The 18,970-nt window shown below is 43.0% G+C and overlaps 1 protein-coding gene across 1 annotated transcript in view; it reads right to left on the bottom strand.

Moving 5' to 3' along the window:
* Window positions 1-5,941: 5,941 nt before the first annotated feature.
* Zmpste24 (zinc metallopeptidase STE24) overlaps window positions 5,942-18,970 on the bottom strand; it is a 40,450-nt gene continuing 27,421 nt past the window's right edge. The window contains exons 8-10 of the mRNA XM_027399159.2: window positions 16,465-16,569; window positions 12,646-12,789; window positions 5,942-7,830 (exon numbers count right to left, since the gene is read on the bottom strand). Of these exons, the coding sequence (XP_027254960.1) occupies window positions 7,606-7,830; window positions 12,646-12,789; window positions 16,465-16,569 (474 nt within the window). The 3' untranslated portion in view covers window positions 5,942-7,605. The remainder of the gene's footprint in view (window positions 7,831-12,645; window positions 12,790-16,464; window positions 16,570-18,970) is intronic.

Below are 18,970 nucleotides of genomic sequence, written 5' to 3'. Positions count from 1 at the left end.
AACAGAGCAGGACCCTGGAGGCAGGAGCTGATGTAGAGGCCATTGATGGGTGCTGGTCATCCTATCTCCACCCCTCATCCTCCTACCCCTGCTGCTGCACGGCTTGCTCAGTTTGTTTTCTTATAGAACTGGAGACTACCAACCGAGGGATGGCCCCACCCATAATGGGCTGGACCACATCAATCACTATTGAAGAAAATGCCCTATAGGCTTGCCTACTATGGAGACATTTTCTCAATTGAGGCTCCCTCCTGATGACTCTAACAGATGGCTGATTTTTGTTTGTTTGTTTCAGTATCAATCGTTTCTTGTCCCCAAAGGTCGCACTCTGCCTCTCCTGGAGGCACACAGCACTGTAGTCCAAGGCCAAGCACCTGTTGAAACCTGTCCTCCCTCTTCACTCAACACACATTTACCTTAGGGACTTAGTTCCTTAACAAGCTGGGGTCAGCCAGGAAGGACTAGGTGTGGTAGCACCAAGGACCACCAAGGTGGTTTTATCTTGAGTGCTCCAGCCAATCCTGTATGGCACCCTATAACGAGAGCCGATCCGTAGTCTGTAAGGTTAAGATATCTTTATTCAGATAAACACCAGCCAAACGCAAGCCAGAGTGTGCCAGGGACCGAAAGGGCAGGCAGGCCAGAGAGAAGGGACAGCCATGTGCCTTGCAGCCCCTTAAAAGCCTATCACACATCATCCTCACCTCACCTTGACCATGCCCTGACAGGCGTGGTCAGGCACACCTGTAGCCAGCCCTTAGGAGGCGGGGTTACCGTGTCTCCCTACAGCACCCCAACCTCCACAGATAGCCCCTGGTATGTGGCTGCCAGGGAGGCTTGGAATACAGGATCCAGGGCCTAGTCAAGGGAGAACAGCGCTGCCCTAGCCCTGTTTGTTTCTTTGTTTGTTTTATCACTAGCTCAGATATCCCCAAAGGTGGTAGTGACTCTCTCAGACACTGGATTCTATACTTGGTCTGTTGCCTGGAATCTTGCTTGGGTTTAGAGAGCCTGACTCCTTGATGTCTCTTTATGTGCTGGCTTGGGAACCCTTTTCTGGTCCTCTCTGTGACTTAATGGAACAGGACACGCTGGATGGTTTCAGTGACAACAGAGAAGCTGATGGTTCACAAATAGCACTCAGTTGCACCTCATTTCCGTGAGTGAAGCATTTGAAAGGGCTGAAGGGGATAATTCCTAAGGACCAGTGGCCTGTGCCTTCTGCAAATTCCTGGTGGGTGGGTTTCACTCTGATTACATGTGACCTGTGAGTCTCCTATATGCCCCTCTGAACGCATCCCTGTGCTCTGGTCCTAGTCCACCCTACTCTAACCACGATACTCCCTGGGCTGTTTTAGCATGCTATGGCACACATGCTATCCTGCTGCTTGGAATGATGTTCCACCAACTATCCTTACTCCAGCACCTTGCTTCACCCTTGGCTCCAAAGTGATCTCATTCCTTCCCAGTATTGTAAACGCCTCTTCTGTGATTCTCCTTTGTGCTTCGGTTTGACCTAAGACCTTTAGAACATAAGCTTCACAAAGGAAGGAATTTGGCTTCTCCTGCTCACTGTTCTGTTTCCAGCACCCAGTGCCTGGCACATAGCAGGTGATCAATATTCATTGCGGGAGCCCGGGGAAGCAATAAAGAACTCCTTCAAAGTAGTGAGGACTCTGGGGAAATTTCGTATCTATCTTAAAAGAAAAAGACATAAACGATCTGAGGTTCACGTTCTTTTTATTTCCAGTTCTCATAGTTTTAGTTCCAATTTTCTAGTTCTAAATCTTTAGTTCTCTATCTTTAGTCCCAGTTCCCTAGTTTTATATCTTCAGTTTCAATTCCCCTTAACTCCTCTGTTCACAAGGCTTATATACACATTCAACAGCAAACCTTTGGCGATAAAAAAAAAAAGCAGGTTACAAAGGCTATTTTTAAGGGTCATAATGCATTCCTTGAGTAAAACGATAAGGGACACCTGTGAAATAAACTTGTCAGCTTCCTGTTAGTGGCAGCTGTAAAAGTGAGTATCAGCTGTAGTGTTCGCTTAAGAAGGCTGCTTACAAGGGGTTATAGCAGAGAAAGGATAAACTATTGAGATGTCTAAGGAAGAAATAAAGAAGTTGTGTACTATTCTACATTTCTTTCATTTTTTAAGATTTATTTATTTATTTATTTATTTATTTATTTAATATAACATTCTGCCTCCATGTATGTCTGTAGGCCAGAAGAGGGCACCAGATCTCATTATAGATGGTTGTGAGCCACCATGTGGTTGCTGGGAATTGAACTCAGGACCTCTGGAAGAGCAGCCAGTGCTCTTAACCTCTGAGCCATCTCTCCAGCCTCCTATTCTACATTTCTTAAGTGTATTAAGCCTTACATAGACTGACATTCTGTGATTAACAAGATGTAAAGGTGTCAGGCGTGTGTGTGTGTGTGTGTGTGTGTGTGTGTGTGTGTCCCCTGCAGCCCTTAACAGGAGAGTGCAGCTTTGCGGCTACAGTCCTTTGTGAGCAGTCTATGAGTAACCATGGCAACCCATTGTAAAGCAATGGGTGGAGTGAACAGTGCTGAGCCCTTCAGCACTTTGCTCAAGGTGGCATTGAAAGCATCCCAAGTCTAAAGATACAATTTTCTATACTGAATGTAGCCCCAGAGCACAAGGAAGAAATTTACAGGAGGGAAACTTTTTATTCAAGGCTATGTGGCTGGGCCATTTTTGGCAGTCTTGGTCATCTGTGAAACTTTTCCCATGTAAAGCTTTTTCTCTCTGGACTTGGTTAATTGGTTGTTATTCTTGTCTTCCATATAGATTTTAGGACTTAAACATAAACAGTTAGTTAGCCGAGCCTTGAATTTTGTACCATAAACTGAGGTTAGAAGTTTGTGCAGAGTGTTAATTGCTAAGGAGTTTAGTAGGGAGTGGCTGCTGGTCTCTGTTATCAGCCTGGCCTGGAAAGAAGCTGGCATAGCAGTTTTAGGCCACTTTGTGCTAATACCCTTGGTTTAGACACCTACAATTCTATCCTTGTGCATATCTGCAAAATTTTTAACTTACGAGCCGTTCATTCAGTCTAGTTTGAATTTGCTCTTGAGGTTATGAATCAATTAATGCAAGTGGCTTGTCTTAGAACTGAGAAGAAATTGTTTTCTTTATGCCAGTCTGAGCTAGTGATAAAACAAACAAACAAACAAACAAAAAAACCAAAACCAAAACAAAAACAGGACCTAAGTATCTTACAGTCCTTGTGGAATAATACATCTGGTTATGAAGCATATCATAGTCTATTTTCTATATATCAAAATTATACAGACTAATGAGAAGTCATCTTCCTGACCATTCACAGACATATGTGCCCATAAGATTGAGATGTAATCATGAGATTACATATACACATCATATGAGATTACACATTACAGTGCAGGTATTGGGGAGATAACATAGCTGTCTCTGTACTTGTGAATTTACAGACAGAAGCAGTCAGTATTTATAGGCAATATTTTCATAAGCCTTGCCTATGAATTTCCTCCATCACATTAGTTGATCACCAGGTGGGTTGGCCTTATAAATATCTGCTGTCACCTACTATAATTGCATCATGGCCCGAAACAGCTTGTGACAATTCATTAAACAAATGGAAAGTATATCCAGGACACAAAGAAACAACTCTAATCATCAAACTAGGAATGAATTGACTTGGATTCAACCTGTGTGTGGCTGTGTTCTGATGGCTCAAGATTCCCAGTGGCTCTTTGCACCTAGTGAGGGATCCTCCATAACTGAATTCTGAGTGGTCAAAATGATGTTGGGTACTTCAGCAGAGCTCTTGCCTATCATGAGTGAGGCCCTGGATTTGATATTTGATTTCCACTAACACACACACACACAGAGGAAATGACAGTTAACAGAAAGGACACTACAGCTAGATGGTTCAGCTGCCCCCAGAGATTCAACATGCTTCCTCCAGGTCATACCTTGCAATGCCTCCCCAACTACCACTCTCCGGAGCACCAAGGTTACTTGCCACAAGGATGAGAAGGTCCCATCGCCAACACACTTCTTTTTTTTTAAGATTTATTTATTTTTTTATACATACAGTGTTCTGCCTGCATTATGCTTGCACACCAGAAGAGGGCACCAAATCTCATTATAGATGGTTGTAAACTACCATGTGGTTGCTGGGATTTGAACTCATGACCTCTGGAAGAGCAGCCAGTCCTCATTAACCTCTGAGCCAACTCTCCAGCCCCCACCAACCCACTTCTAATACAGAAACCAGGGCAATCCTGTAAAACTAAGCCACATCATGTCCTAAGCCTTCATGCCTAACACTTCCCACACAACCAAGTAAACTTTTAAAACCAGGCGTGGCACAGCTCGCCTTTGATCCCAGAACTGGGGGTGGGGGGTGGGGGTGGGGAGGCAGAGGTAGGCAGATCACTGTGAGTTTGAGTCCGGCCAGAGAAACCCTGACTCAAAAAACAAAAACCAAAAAAATCTTAAAACCCCTCCATCTCAAAGCATTGGGTTCAAACCCAGGGCCTTGTGCATCCTAGGCAAGTACTCTAATTGAGCCACATCCCCAGCCCCCAAAGTCTGAATTCTCACAGCAGCAACAAGGCGCAGTAAAATCTGACCTCCCTGTTTCACTTCGCAACCCCTCTAGCACCCTTCCCACCCTCTGGCCTTCTGGTATTACCTGTTTCAAGGCTTTTATACCCATAGTTTCCCTTTTGAATGATGCCTCCAGTTACCTACAATGCCCTGTCACTGGGCTCCATTATCGATTTTTCTATGCACACATTGTTAGTATTCAGGCATTTGTACTGGCCTGTCCTTGGAGTCCTGACCGGATATGCCCTCAGCTGCGGCCACTAAGAGCACCACCTGTACACATTCACTGCGTTCCCTTTTAAAAGGGCCCTGCCCAGTGGACCTCTGTGAGTTCAAGGCCAGCCTGGTCTCCAGCGCGAGTGCCAGGATAGGCTCCAAAGCTACACAGAGAAACCCTGTCTCGAAAACAAACAAACAAACAAACAAACAAACCAAAACAATCCCTTTCCCCTATATATAAAAAAAAAAAAACACCCTCTGTTTGAACTCTGCCACATGGTGTCTTTTTCATTGGAACTGCTTTTTTAAAAAATTACAACACATATACCTATGATAAAGTTTAGCTTCTAAATTAATCATAGTGAGAGATTAACAGTAACTAATAAAACAGTTATGACAACACATTGTATGTAGGGTTTGGACTACGGCTCAACTTATAGAGTACTTCGACTCTGGGTTCAATTTCCTGCATCACATAAACATGGTGGCACATGCTGGCCACCATGTAATGGCACCTGCAATTCCAGCACTCAGGAGGTAGAGTCAAGATCAAGTTCAAGGTCATCCTCAACTACCAGATAGGTTTGAGACCAACCTGGGATGCAGGAGACCGTATCCAAGAAAGTTTCTCTTTAACAACCTGACAAATGTTACTAGTATTTCTGTAATGGCCAGAAAGGAAAACTACAGGAAGAAGGGACTAGTGTATCTTACTGTTGGCTATTATTGAGGATCAGAGGTGAGCTCTGACTCACACAGGGCAGTTATCTGTATAGGCAATCCTGGTTTCTTAGGCTTTAGAATACACTTGGGTATTTCCTGATTAATCTGGATGATACAGAGGATCCAAAGGGTTACAACAATAAAAACCAAGCCTAAGAGAATCTGAGCTTACAATAATGGAGATAGGGTAATTCCAAGGCTGCTTCTGAGGGAGTGTCAGCAAGAACTGGTGATCTATATCGGGAAAGGAACAGAGGCAGCATGAGCACTGGTATCACTCAGACTCCGGGCTGTTCACAGGATCCACAGACAGCACTGTTCCTGTAGGCAATCAACACATCTGGGTGACGTGACGCGAAAATCACAACACAAAACCCAACATAAGGACATAAATCTGCATTGGCAATTTTTAATGTCTCACTTGTGCAGAACTGAAATGTATATTTAAAGGCACAGAAGGAAGGAAAGGCAATTATCTGAGCATGAAGTCATAGGGAAGGATGCTGGAGAGAAACCGTGGGCTGCTCTGCTTAGCTGTAGGACATAAACAATGCAGTGCTGAACTAGAGCTCTGAGGCTATTATGGTCTGAGGGAAGGCACCACTCACTCACATGTCATAGTGTATAGTCATCACACGATGGAGTGAATGCCCAGGACATGGACAGGCATTTGAAGTGGTCAAGCACACACCTCTTACCACTGGAAATCTTTCATGAGGCTATTTTTGAAAGGAAATATCTGCCTGCCTACCAAGGCTTATAATTTAAAAAATATAATCTGGTCTAATTATATCTTATGAATAAAAACATCACAAAAATGAAAGCAGAGACTCTGTCCTTGAAAAAAGATAACGTGTACTTTTTCCTGTAATAAGAGAATCACGAATATCCCACCTTTACATCTTTTCAGATGTCATCTCTTCTTTTTCTCCTATTCTGCCATATTTAACATCGGGAATGTGTACAACATGGCAACTTCTGCTAAGTGAAAGGATGTACTGTCAGTTGCTGGGGGAAACAAGACTGACAAAAGGCTACTTTACCTCTAACAAGGCCAGGTGGAAGGTAAGGTAAAGAGCTGAAACTGACTTTCTTTTCCCTTTCTCTTTTCTTTGTTCAAACAGGGTCTCATTATGTAGCCCTTGCTGACCTCAGCTCACAGATCCATCTGCCTTTGCCTCAAGCACTGGGATTAAAGGTAAGTGCTACCAAACCTGGCTTAAAATTAAGACTTTCTTAAAAGATTTCTAATTTCAAGCACTATTAATTCCTAAGCTGGGTGTGGTGGCTCACATCTGCAATCCCAGCATTTGGAAGGCCGAGGAAGGAGGCCTGGTAAGAGAGTTCTAGGCAACCCTAGGCTAAAGAATAAACTTGGGGCCAATAAGGGCTAAAATGAGACCTTATCTCAAAAAAAGAAGGAAGTGAGGGGAGGAAGGAGGGAGGGAAGAAGAAGGGAGAGGATTCCTGATTGGTGTGTAGCAAGAAAGGAACAGAAAGCTTTGTGACTACAACAGTACAGTGTAGACTAACAACGTCCATTTCAGTAGCATTAGCCTCACTAATTTGTACTTTTCTTTCTTATTTAAAACACTGATTGGCCAAGTTAAATCATAACATCATGAAGGTAAAAACAAACTCCATGTAGGTACAAGCACAATGATTGGGGGCCATCCTTTCTGATTCTGTCTTGAAGAAACTACCTGGAGGTGATGTTTCCTCCCTAAACACACAGCCTGAATACCCTATACGCAGACTCCACAGTAAGGAAATAAAACGAGCTGTGCATTGCCTTAAGTAATTTTACAAACTGATGGTAAACCAATGTTAGATAAGACTATGTTTTAAAAATATTAAGCCTCAAATTTCTATCCAGTATTTTAAGAAATGGATTATTACGATCATTTTTGAAATGAGATAGTAAATGTATTTAAATCTGGACTTTTATGTACTTAATCATTTTTCTTAAAAAATTAAAAACATCAAGAGCTGGAACATGCTGCCAGGACAGATATAACCGGAAGTGTGTCCAGACACCAAGCGGCTCAGTCTTGCTTTGTGTCTTTCAAAGCCTGAAGCCTCTCTAGTAGTGGAGGGTGTGAATAGTGCCACGTTGAAAACAACCAGTCAGAAACTGGGAATCCCAGGTTATCCTTGTTTAGCTTGATCAAAGCAGAGTATAAGTCTTTAGCCATCCCAAGTTTCTTGGCAAAAGCATCGGCCTGAAACTCAAATCTGCGGCTCAGGACTGTCAGGCAGAAAGACAAAACCTGCAGAAGAAAAGAAAAGGGTTTAGCCACCTGGCACCTTCATTGTCACCTAAGTCTTCATGAGCCAGGCTGTGGAGGAAGGCTGGTCAGGACATGAGAAAGGCAAGGCAAGCCAAACCTATTAGGAGGCTATGACTTGGGGATGGGGGTGTGTGGAATGTCAAACTGAGCTTCCCCCACTTCAAGCAAACAGACCAGAAATGGGTATATACCCTTATTAGAAAGGAGCTTCTGGGAAAGTGTCATGTGCAAAGGCTTCATATTCTTTAGGAACTTCTCCCTGCTACTGTACAGATCAGGATGTGAATTCAGCCCAGCGTTCCAGAATCACTTCTCTGTTCACTCTCTCTCTCTCTCTCTCTCTCTCTCTCTCTCTCTCTCTCTCTCTCTCTCTCTCTCTCTCTCTCTCTCTTCTGCCCCCACATCCCAAATGCTAGGACCACAGGAATCCACAACTACATCTGGAGGGTCTTTTTCAAATACTTATTTTGTGCTTGTGTTTTGCCTGGTGCCCAAACCGGTCAGAAGAGGGCTTCAAGACTTCTTTGAACTGGAGTTACAGATGGCTATGAGTCACCATGTGGTTGCTGGGAACTAAACCCAGGGCCTCTGCAAGGGCAGCCAGTGCTCTTAACCACTAAGCCACCTCTCCAGTCCCACATGATCATTTTTAATATTCTTAATCATTTATCTATCTTTAATAAGTCTTCACTAAGATTATTCTAAAATATATGACTGAGCCTCTGACAATAGTTTTAAATCTTGTTTTGTTATTGACGTGGTCTCTCCCTGTAGCTGGCCTCACACTCAAAACTGAATGTTTTCTAAGTGGCTATGGTAATATCTCCAGAGTAAGTTCACAATTTCTAAAGACCACATGAGAGGAAAATTCTTCATGGAAAAATATAAACTCTGAGGGATTAAAAGGTCTTTATAATAGCACTTGGGAGGCAGAGGCAGGTGGAGCTCTGAGTTGGGGGCTAGCCTAGTCTACAGAGTGAGTCCAGGACAGCCAGGGCTACACAGAGAAACCCTGAACTGAAAACCAAAGTCTTTGCATACACAAGCATAGTAGATTGAATGACATGATAAATATACATATACATATACATATACATATACATATACACATTGGGGGCTGGGAGATAGCTCCGTGGTAAAGTACTTGCTGTGCAAGCCTGAGGACCCAACTTTGAATTCACAGCCAGCACTCATGGACAAGCCAAGTGTACATCAGCAGCCCCAGTGCTAGGGAGTGGGGACCTCAGGGGCTTGCTAGGCAGCCAGGTTCAGTGACACAGGAAGATCCCTGATATCAATTTCTGGCCTTGGAGAGCAACAGAGGAAGTTAAACTTTGGTCTCCACATGGGCAAGCATACTTATGTATACAACACACATATACATTCTCTCTGTCTCTCTCTCTCCCTCCGTCCCTCCCCCCCTTTAGTAAATATGAATTTCCTAATAAAGTGTGTGAGTCTCTGTTACCATCCAATTCTGCATGAATGTCTTTCAAATCTTGAATGTACATTTTGGTTTGGCTATCTGAGTCATACGTGGTGATGTGTAGCTGTCACTCTAGCTACCAAAGAGACTCAGGCAGGAGTATGTGGCTGTCTCAAGGAGGGAAAGAAGGAAAGGGGAGAGGAGACAACCCCTCCTCCAACCTTTATTCAGGCTCTAGTAACCTTATCTCAGCACTCGCCTAGCACTTGTGAGGCCCTGTGTTCAGCTTTCAAAACCATAAAAACAAAACAAAACAGGTGGTGGTGATGCTTGCCTGTAACCCCGGCACGCAGGAGGCAGAAGCAGGCAGATCTCTGTAGGCCAGCCTGGTCTACAGAACAAGCTCCAGGACAGCCGGGGATACACAGTAGAACTCTGCCTTGAAAAACAAAACAACGAAAATCCCTCATTCACATCCCTCACCTCACCTCTATTTTAAGAACACCAGTCAATCAGTCTTTGATTTTTGCTATAATGCATAAATAAAATATAAGCAAATTAGTAACCACTTGTTTGTTTTTCAAGACAGGGTTTCTTTGTATAGTCTTGGCTGTCTTGGAACTAGCTCTGTAGACCAGGTTAGCTTCGAAATCACAGAGATCCACCTGCCTCTGCCTCCAGAGTGCTGGAATTAAGACTGTGCAACTCCACATGAATTAAGATTGTGCAAGCCCAGAATAACCACCTGTTTTGCTGTAGGTTTCTAATTTCTTCTTTCTTTCTTTCTTTCTTTCTTTCTTTCTTTCTTTCTTTCTTTCTTTCTTTCTTTCTTTCTTTCCGTTCCTTCATTCCTTCGTTCTTTGTTTCTTATTGAGGCCGGGTTTCTCTGCATAGCTCTAGCTATTCTGGAACTCAATCTATAGACCAGGCTGGCCTTGAACTCATAGAGATCCAGCTGCCTCTTCCTCCCTGAGTGCTGGGATGAAAAATACGTATTTTACTTTTAATTTTGTGTATGTATGTGGGGTGGGTGTGGGGGGCATGAGTACAGGTGCCTGCAGATGCTGGATGTACCTGATCTAAGTTCTAGGAATTGAACTCTGGGTGCTCTGGAAGAGCAGCACTAACTTGTAACCACTGAGCTAGCCCTCCAATTTTTTTCTTTTTCTTGAAAGGGCAATCCTAGGAAAGTATCTCTCCTATTTTAAGCCCCGTAAATGCTGATACTGCATCCAAGAAGTCCAGGCTAAACATCCAGGGCCTCTGGAATGTATCTCCTGGGCAACTCAAGGCTTTTAACATGATATTGGTACCTCTGAGGACTAATCACATTGCAAACCACTCTAATACCTAGTATTTATTTTGGTGATTTTTGAAGTGAATTCAACTATTAAGTAAGGAGACAGAATAAAACAAAAAAATCCCCTGAGTAGTCCAACATCAGCATCATCGCTGCCTGTTGGGAGCACAGCACGAAGGTCCCTGTGCCCACAGATCTCCAGAGAAACCAGGAATGTTACCCACATAGGACTGTCTTTCCAATGGGAAAGATGAAAACCCTATCCTTCCATCAGAAAGCTGAGGATGACATGATTAACTGCCTGGTGGTCTGTGTTATCTGTTGGGCCAGGCCATATCAAGCTCTTACAACAAAGACCTGAGATGGCTGGTAATCTAAATGACCCTGACAGCCAGAGGCTCCCCAAGCTCCCACAACCAGGACCAGAGATGGCTATCAGTCCAAATGGCCTCTCTGCTATCTGTATGACTGAGACCAGGACAGAACCTTACTTAGGTCCTTAAGCTAGTACAGGTAGCTTATCTCTAGATCCCATCTTCTTGGAAGGAATGACGTGTATCCTAAGTTGAGTCTCAATGTAAAACGCTTCTTTGTGCACTGGGGATTGTATTGCACAGGAGCTGCCCCCCCCCCAAATTATACTGGGCTTAAATACACTGGGAATAAACTGCTTGTTATTAGACTCCGCAAAGTCTGATCCAGGTTGATGAAGTCAATCTGCACCAAGTTTTCACTCTTATCCCTTTGTGGGGTTCAGTTCCTTGTATGACAACTGCAGGGACCCCTCAGCTGCCAACCCCTGCCTCAGCTGGAGAGCCCTCCTCCCTGCTGAGCTGGGTTACCTGACTTCCTAGGCAAAAGCAGCAGGTTAGAGAAAACTAACCAGGGAAGCCACAGTGATATTAATTACCAGCCCAATGGGGAAAGAAAAAAAATGAGTTAAATAAGCAAAACTTTAAAAAGCAGGGTGCTCTGGGGTGTTTACTATGTGTGTGCAGTGTCCTTACCACATCTGAGATATGACAAAAGCATTGTGTAGCATGTTTAAGCAGAAAACTTCATAAGGCATTTTATAAATACATTCATCAAAAAGTTTAATGCTTAGGGGCTAGAGAGGCAGGCGGCCCAGCATTTACCAGGATGTATTGATCTTCCAGGGGACTCAGGCTGGATTCCCAGCCACAATGTCAGGTGGCTCACATTCCAGGAGCAGCCACCAATTCTGGCCTCTGCATTCACATGCACGAGCCACAAACATTAGATACAGTTAAAAATAATACAAATAAACCTTAAAAACAAAAAACGATAGCTTAATGACTACAATTTGGAAATAATAAATACATGTTCTCAAAAGATTTATATAGCCTGTGTGGACACTTTACAGCTAATTCTCTCCATTCTCTTTTCATGGCACACCCTACCCCTATCACGCCCCCACCCCACACGCTTTCCTAATGAAGAAATAGTATTCAACTAGGTGGTCTCATAACCTTTACTCTAGAAGCTGTCTCAAGGATGAATGGAGGTTCCTCAAGATCACCGATATTATTTCCTGGCTCCATCTGCTCTGAAATACATTCTCATTAACTGGTGTCATGTCACATGTGCAGAGTCTGCTCGTGAGTGGTCCCTAACCTCACTTGTCAAATAGTCACTTTTGGTTTAGTGGGTCCTGAAGGGAACCCTAAGCTTACTGTGAACAATCAGAGGCACACTGTCACACAGCTTCCTCTGGTCTAGCTGTCACCTTCTCAGTTACTATCTGAGTGGTCCTCTCACACAGATTTTCACACCTACACTGGTAAAAACATGGCCTAGGTAATGGCAAACTAGCAGGTGGCCTCCAGCTACTGGAGCTCCAGTTCTCGACTTTCACATCCTAACAGGATTCTGGGCACTTAACTATTTAGACTCAGATTTCTCTGCTGCTTTAACACTGTCCAGTATATTTTTTATACTATACAGTGAGGTACTAGAAGGCTCTATTGATTTCTTTTCACATTTCTGTAAAGAATCCCCATTTGTAATAGGCAAAAACAGATGTAGTAATTTTAGAAAGCATACTTACCTCATTGTAAGGTGAGAAAACAAACTGAAAGATGATCAAGAGTCCAATCAGAGTGGGTTGGCTGTCATAGAAACCAAAGGCGGCAAAAAGCACCTCTTGACCAATTAACACAGCAAACAAGAAGAAACACAGGAAAGAATTTATCTAGAAAAGAGGACATAACACTGCAGGTTACTACAATGCTAAGCAGGCCAGTGGAGCACTGTCTTAATCCATGATTGATGGGGGAGTACCCATCTCACCTGGGCAGGTGGTCCTGGGTTGTATAAGAAAGCAGGCTGAGCAAGCCAGTAAGCAGTGTTTCTCTCTGACAGTGGTTCTCAACATTCCTAATGCTTCGATTCTTTTATACAGTTCCTCATATTATGGTGGTTCCCAACAAAAAAATTATTTCATTGCTACATCATAACTGTAAGTTTGCTACTGGTATGGACTGTAATATAAACAATCTGATATGCAGATATCTGATATGCAACCCCCAAAGGGGTTATGACTCACAGGTTGAGAACCGCTGCTCTATGGCCTCTATTTCATTTCCTGCTTCTACATTCCTTCCAGGACACCCTCAGTGATAGAGTGTGACCTGAGAGTCGTAAGATGAAATATACCTTTTTTTTTTTTTCCACAAGTTGATTTTGGTCATGGTATTATGACAATAGAAACCCTACCTGAGACACAAGCTATGCTGGCACCTGCTCAAAGTACAGTGCCGCAGCATTTGGTGTCATGTAGGGACGGTCCTGGAAGGAAGGCACTGGCACAGATAAACTTTTTGGTTTTTTGTTTGTTTTTTTCGAGACAGGGTTTCTCTGTGGCTTTTGAGGCTGTCCTGGAATTAGCTCTTGTAGACCAGACTGGTCTTGAACTCACAGAGAGTTCTGCCTCTGCCTCCCCAGTTCGAGCATTAAAGGCATATGCCACCACTGCTTGGTGAGAAATATTCTTGATGAAGAGAACTTTAAATAGTACGTCTAACTGGCTATGGAGATATGAGATGAAAACACACATTAATTTGCTGACAGTGGACAATTATTGGTTTGGTTGGATGATCGGGGGCCTCAGAACACACTAGAGTGAGGCTAGCCTGCTTCCACAGTTATTCTAGGACTTGATAAAGAAGGTGTTTATGACTAGCGGCCAAGGTGACAGTCAGTCAATGTATCAGTAAATAACATAGACCCTCTGTCCGAAGAGGCACCTGGCTCCTACTAGGTACTCAATGTGTCCTCAGGAACTAGCTCACTGCCTTGTGGTAGGGCTGATCCCACACACCCATTCTTTTATAGAAGGGGCAGTGATTTTCCTTATAGATCAAACACTTAGAATTAAATTTGGATTTATTTAAGCATTATGTGTTGTGTGTGTTTGTACAACACAGCTTCAAGCTAAGTTTCAACTAAAGACCTATGGCACAGGAAAATTGGGCTCACAAGTCTTCCCATGTATGTATACATAGCCCAGAATCCACCGGCCTTTCAGGAACAGAGACCCATCTAAGACTTAGTGAAGCATGGCATGATGGTGAAAGCCTGTAATTCTAACACTCAGGAGGCAGGAGGATTGCAAGTTGAAAGCCATCCTGGTCTACAGAATTAGAGTCTATCTAAAAAAAGAAAAAAAAAAAAAACAAAACAAAACCCCACAGGAACAGGATTCAGTTAAGGCTGTATATGCTCAGAACCAGACAACACAGCTAACTGCTATTTCAGCCAGAGTTTGAAAACATCTTGGTTTGGAGCAGCAGTTCTCAAGCTTCCTAACCCTGTGACCCTTTAATACAGTTCCTCATGTTGTGGTGACCCCCAACCATAAAATTGTTTTCATTGCTACTTCATAATTTTGCTACTGTTATGAACTATAATATAAATATCTGTGTTTTCTGATGGTCTTAGGCGACCCCTGTTAAAGATGTGATACATTTTATCACAGCAATAGAAACCCTAAGACATGGGATCTGACTAAGACACAGGGTCTGGCTATATATTAGCCCATGCTGGCCTCACACTCATAATCCTGCCTCAGTTTCCTGTATACAATTTGTAGGATCCTACGCCTCTGGCCTCTGTGGGCACCTGCACTCAAGCACACATACTCATCTGCAGACACACATGCCTTTACATGATAAAGACTCCTAAAAATAGATCTACTGTTTTACAGTAGATTCTTTTAAAACCTTTACAAGTAGAAATACAGTATCTTTTTTGTATTTATGACTTATTTATTTTTGAATAATGCATATGAGTTTTGTGGCAGCATGTATATCATGGCAAGCATGTGGAAGTCAGAAGGATAACCTGCAGGGGTCAGGTCTCTCCTTCCACTGGTGGGTCCCAGGTTTCAACCTAACATTGTCACTTGGTACCTTTACATGCTGAACCATCTCACCAGCCTTGAAAAAGCATCTTATCTAGGTTTGCTCCTTCTTGGTTTTCACAGCTCATGTATCTCAGCAACTCTGGAAGTGATAACAATGCTAGTAACAGCAATAATGTACACTAATGTGCACTCAACATGCTCCTGGTACACTCCAAACTCTACTGGTACTATTCACTTAATTCCTAACTAGCCCTATGCTATATTGTTCAATGAAGAAATGGAGGCAGAGAGAAACTAAAGAATTGCATCAGGTCCCATGTAAACACAAACCACAAAGAGAAGTCAGGCAAAATTGAGATCCTCCTGCCTCAGCCTCCTGAATGGTAGCATTACAAGCCTGTGCCATCACTTCTGCCCTGATGAATGGCTTGTCCCCATTACTATATACTGTCTCAGGCCTGTTATACTTTTATTTACTTACTTAGCTTTTCTTTTTAAGACCAAGTCTCACTATGTAGCTCAGTTTGGTCTGAAAGCTGCTATATAGCTTAGAATAGCCTTCGGCTTCTAAAAATTTCATTTATTTTGTTTATTACATGTGTGTGTACAAGAACACATGCTACATTGCAAGTGTGGAGGTCAGAGGACAACTTGAGGGAGCTGGCTCTCTTCCACCATGTGAGTCCTGGGGGTTAAGCTTAGGCTTGGCAGCAAGCACCTTTAACTGCTAGTCCTCTGCCAGCCTCTCAAGCTGAGATCTTTCTGTCTGGTGTCCTGAGTACTTAAGATTACTGGTGGGCGCCACCATGCTCACTTTTCCTGCCATTCTAACTATTCCTTTATAACAATGTAGTGATGGGGGAAGTACTTCTGTGTATGTTTATCTTTTTCATTATTAAATAAAATACTGTTTGGCCAATGAGACAGCAAGTAGATGGGACTAGGAGTCAAAGAGGATTCTGGGAAATGTAGTAGAGAAGTGCTGATCCAGGCAGGAAGTAACATAGCAAGGAGACTCATATTTAAGCGAAGGAGAAACAGGAAGGGCCCTCTTTTCCCCTCCGCTCCTGCGGCACAATGTGATCCACCGACAAGGAGGGACGCCATTAAGATGTCTGATAAGATAAGTCTTATAAAATATGTAGATTTATGATAATTAAGACTGAGCTAACAGATGAGGAGTCCTAGTCATTGGCCAAGCAGCATTGAACCTAATACAAGTTTCTGTGTATTATTTGGGCCTAACTCGGGCAGGCGGCTGGCGTAAAGCACACACGTGGCGGTGGGGCTCAGGCAGCTTATAGTGGAAAGATTTATGGTAACAATGTAGCTGTGATCCAGCATGCTGATGCACAGCTGTAATCCCAGAACATGGGAGGTGAAGGCAGGAGAATCAGGAGTTCAAGGTCATCTTTGGCTACATGAGTTCCAGGCCAGTCTGGACTACAGGAGACCCTGACTTAAAGAAAACAAAACAAAATACAATTGTCATTCCAAACTTACCTGACTAATAATGATATTTTTTATTGTGTGTCCCAACTTCCAGTGTCCCAGTTCATGGCCAAGTACAGCCAGCACCTCCTCATTTTTACATCCTTGTTTCTTATTCTGAATCAAAGAAAAAAGAGAAAATAACCTATGAGTAACCTTTAATTTGTTTACATCTTTAGCTTTGAGCCAGCAACATCCCTTCATGGACTCTAACAGAAAAACAGACTTTAGTATAGAACTTTTTGCTTAACACAGCATTCACTACAGGCACCAACAAAGACAGAACTATAAACAAGACAGGCTCCAACTTCACTAAGTTTAACACCCTAGACTAACTTAGATTAGGGAAAAAAAAAAACTGGAAAAAGCATAAATCTTTATCAATAAGGTAAAGAGTTAAACAAGTCATAATGAAACCCCTTGACAGCCACATCCTAAACCCATTAGAAACTTCATCCTCAAGTTTGTTCTGACATGGGAACTCCTTGTGATGAGCATGATCAAGTATCAGTCTCATGTACACAGTCACACAGTCATCAGGAACGCTCATGGGAAGACAGCACCGTGTAAGCAGCAGCATTAGGAGCAGTCAACTGTCTATGACAGACTACAAAGACTGGACGGATCACTTGACAGCTTTCCTATGTTTTGAATGTCTACAAATATGCACAATCTGAAGCATGACTCAAAAACATACCATTAACAGCTGTTTAAAATAGATCCTCTGGGAGTAGGGACATTCAAAGCCTGTTGCCTAATATGCACAAGGCCCTGGTTCTAATCTCCAGCACTACCAAACCCAGAAAAATAAAAATTGATTCAAATTATAAGATAATACAAGGAACATAGGAGACATAGGAAGGGTGAAAACAGCAATGTGGGGGTCAAGAAAGTGGACAGGCATGTTGGGGGCAGGAAAGCGGAAGACAAATGGCAGCAAATTAAGCAGATGGAGCTGAGTCACAAGGCAGCGTGGAGAATATGGAGAGGCAGCTGATTGCTTTGCTGAACTTTCAAAGGGCATGGAGAACAACAGCAAGCACCTCTGGAGCTGTAGAGAGTAAGCAGGCTAGAATAAAACCCAAGAGGCCAGAGAAATGGCTCAGTGGACAAAGGTGCTTGTGTCAACAAACATAAAACAAAATCAATAACAAAAAGTTGGCTCAACAGACAAATGTGCCTGCTACCAAACTGATGACCTGAGTCTGATTCTCAGAACTCCCATGGTAGGAGAGAATCAACTCTTCCTTCAGCTGGTTCTTTCACTGTTACACATATGCCAAGGCACATGAACACACACCCTATACATCACACACATACAATAACTAAACAAAAAGGAGAAGCTGGTGTGTGGGTGGGTGGGTGTGTGTGTGTGTGTGTGTGTGTGTGTGTGTGTGTGTGTGTGTGTGTGTGTGTGTGTGTGTGTGTGTGTGTGTGTCTACCAGGACAGACAAATACAAATCTTCACCAGGTCTGCACTCTATAAAAACCTCAAGGTTCTTCAAGATTAAGGTCAGGGCAATGGGCTGGAGAGATGGCTGCTCTTCCAGGGTACTGGGGTTCAATTTCTAGCACCCCCATGGTAGCTCACAACTGTCTGTAATTCTAGTTCCAGAGAAACTGATGCCATCTTGTGGCATCCTCAGGCAACAGGCATGCATGTGGTACACACATACACATGCAGGTAAAACACCCATATACATTATAGTTTTTTCTTAATCAGTGACAAATTATAGTAAGAATCTCCAAGTACTTAGAAAACAAGTCACAACGAGCGAGAAATAATGAAGACCAGCATTAGTGCCATAAGAATTTGTACAATGGGATTGTCAGATTCAGAATACAAATAAGCATGCTTTATACAAATAAGGAAACAGAGTCGGGTCATGGTGGTGGCACACGCTAGGGAGGCAAAGGCAGGCAGATCTCTGTGAATTCTAAGGCCAGCATGGTCTACAGACTGAGTTCCAGGACATCCTGAGCAACACAGCAAAACCCTACCTTGAAAAACAAAACAAAAAGAATGGCAGAGGTGGTGCACACCTTTAATCATAGCACTGAGTAGGCAGAGGCAGGGAGGCAGCTCAGTCTACACAGTGAGTTCCGGGATAGCCAGGACTATGTAGAGATCCTGTCTCCAAAAAAAAAAAAAAAAAAAAAAAAAAAAAAAGCAAAAGGCAAGGAGGACATGATAGTGTAGCATAACAAGGAACAAAGTAGTTGGGATGAGAATATGAGAATATGGTAGAGCATTTGCCTTGCATGTGTCGAATTCACCTTGGTTCACTTCCTAGCATGGGGATGGGGGACAAGATGACAGAATGGCACACAGCATGGGAATCACACTCAAAGCCACATCAGCATGGAATGCAAAAAGAAACAAGGATAACTTGCCACCAAAAGGAGGTTCAATGATTTGCAGTGAAATGTTAGAAAGAACTGATTTTCTTTCCTTTTACATTAATGTCACATAAAAGAACACAGACAAATACCACACCATCTACATATGTAGCACAGT

This window comes from Cricetulus griseus, chromosome 2, assembly GCF_003668045.3.
Source record: "Cricetulus griseus strain 17A/GY chromosome 2, alternate assembly CriGri-PICRH-1.0, whole genome shotgun sequence".
Lineage (NCBI taxonomy): Eukaryota > Metazoa > Chordata > Mammalia > Rodentia > Cricetidae > Cricetulus > Cricetulus griseus.
Note: the sequence above shows the minus strand (reverse complement) of the source record. Positions and strands in the feature narration are given on the sequence as shown.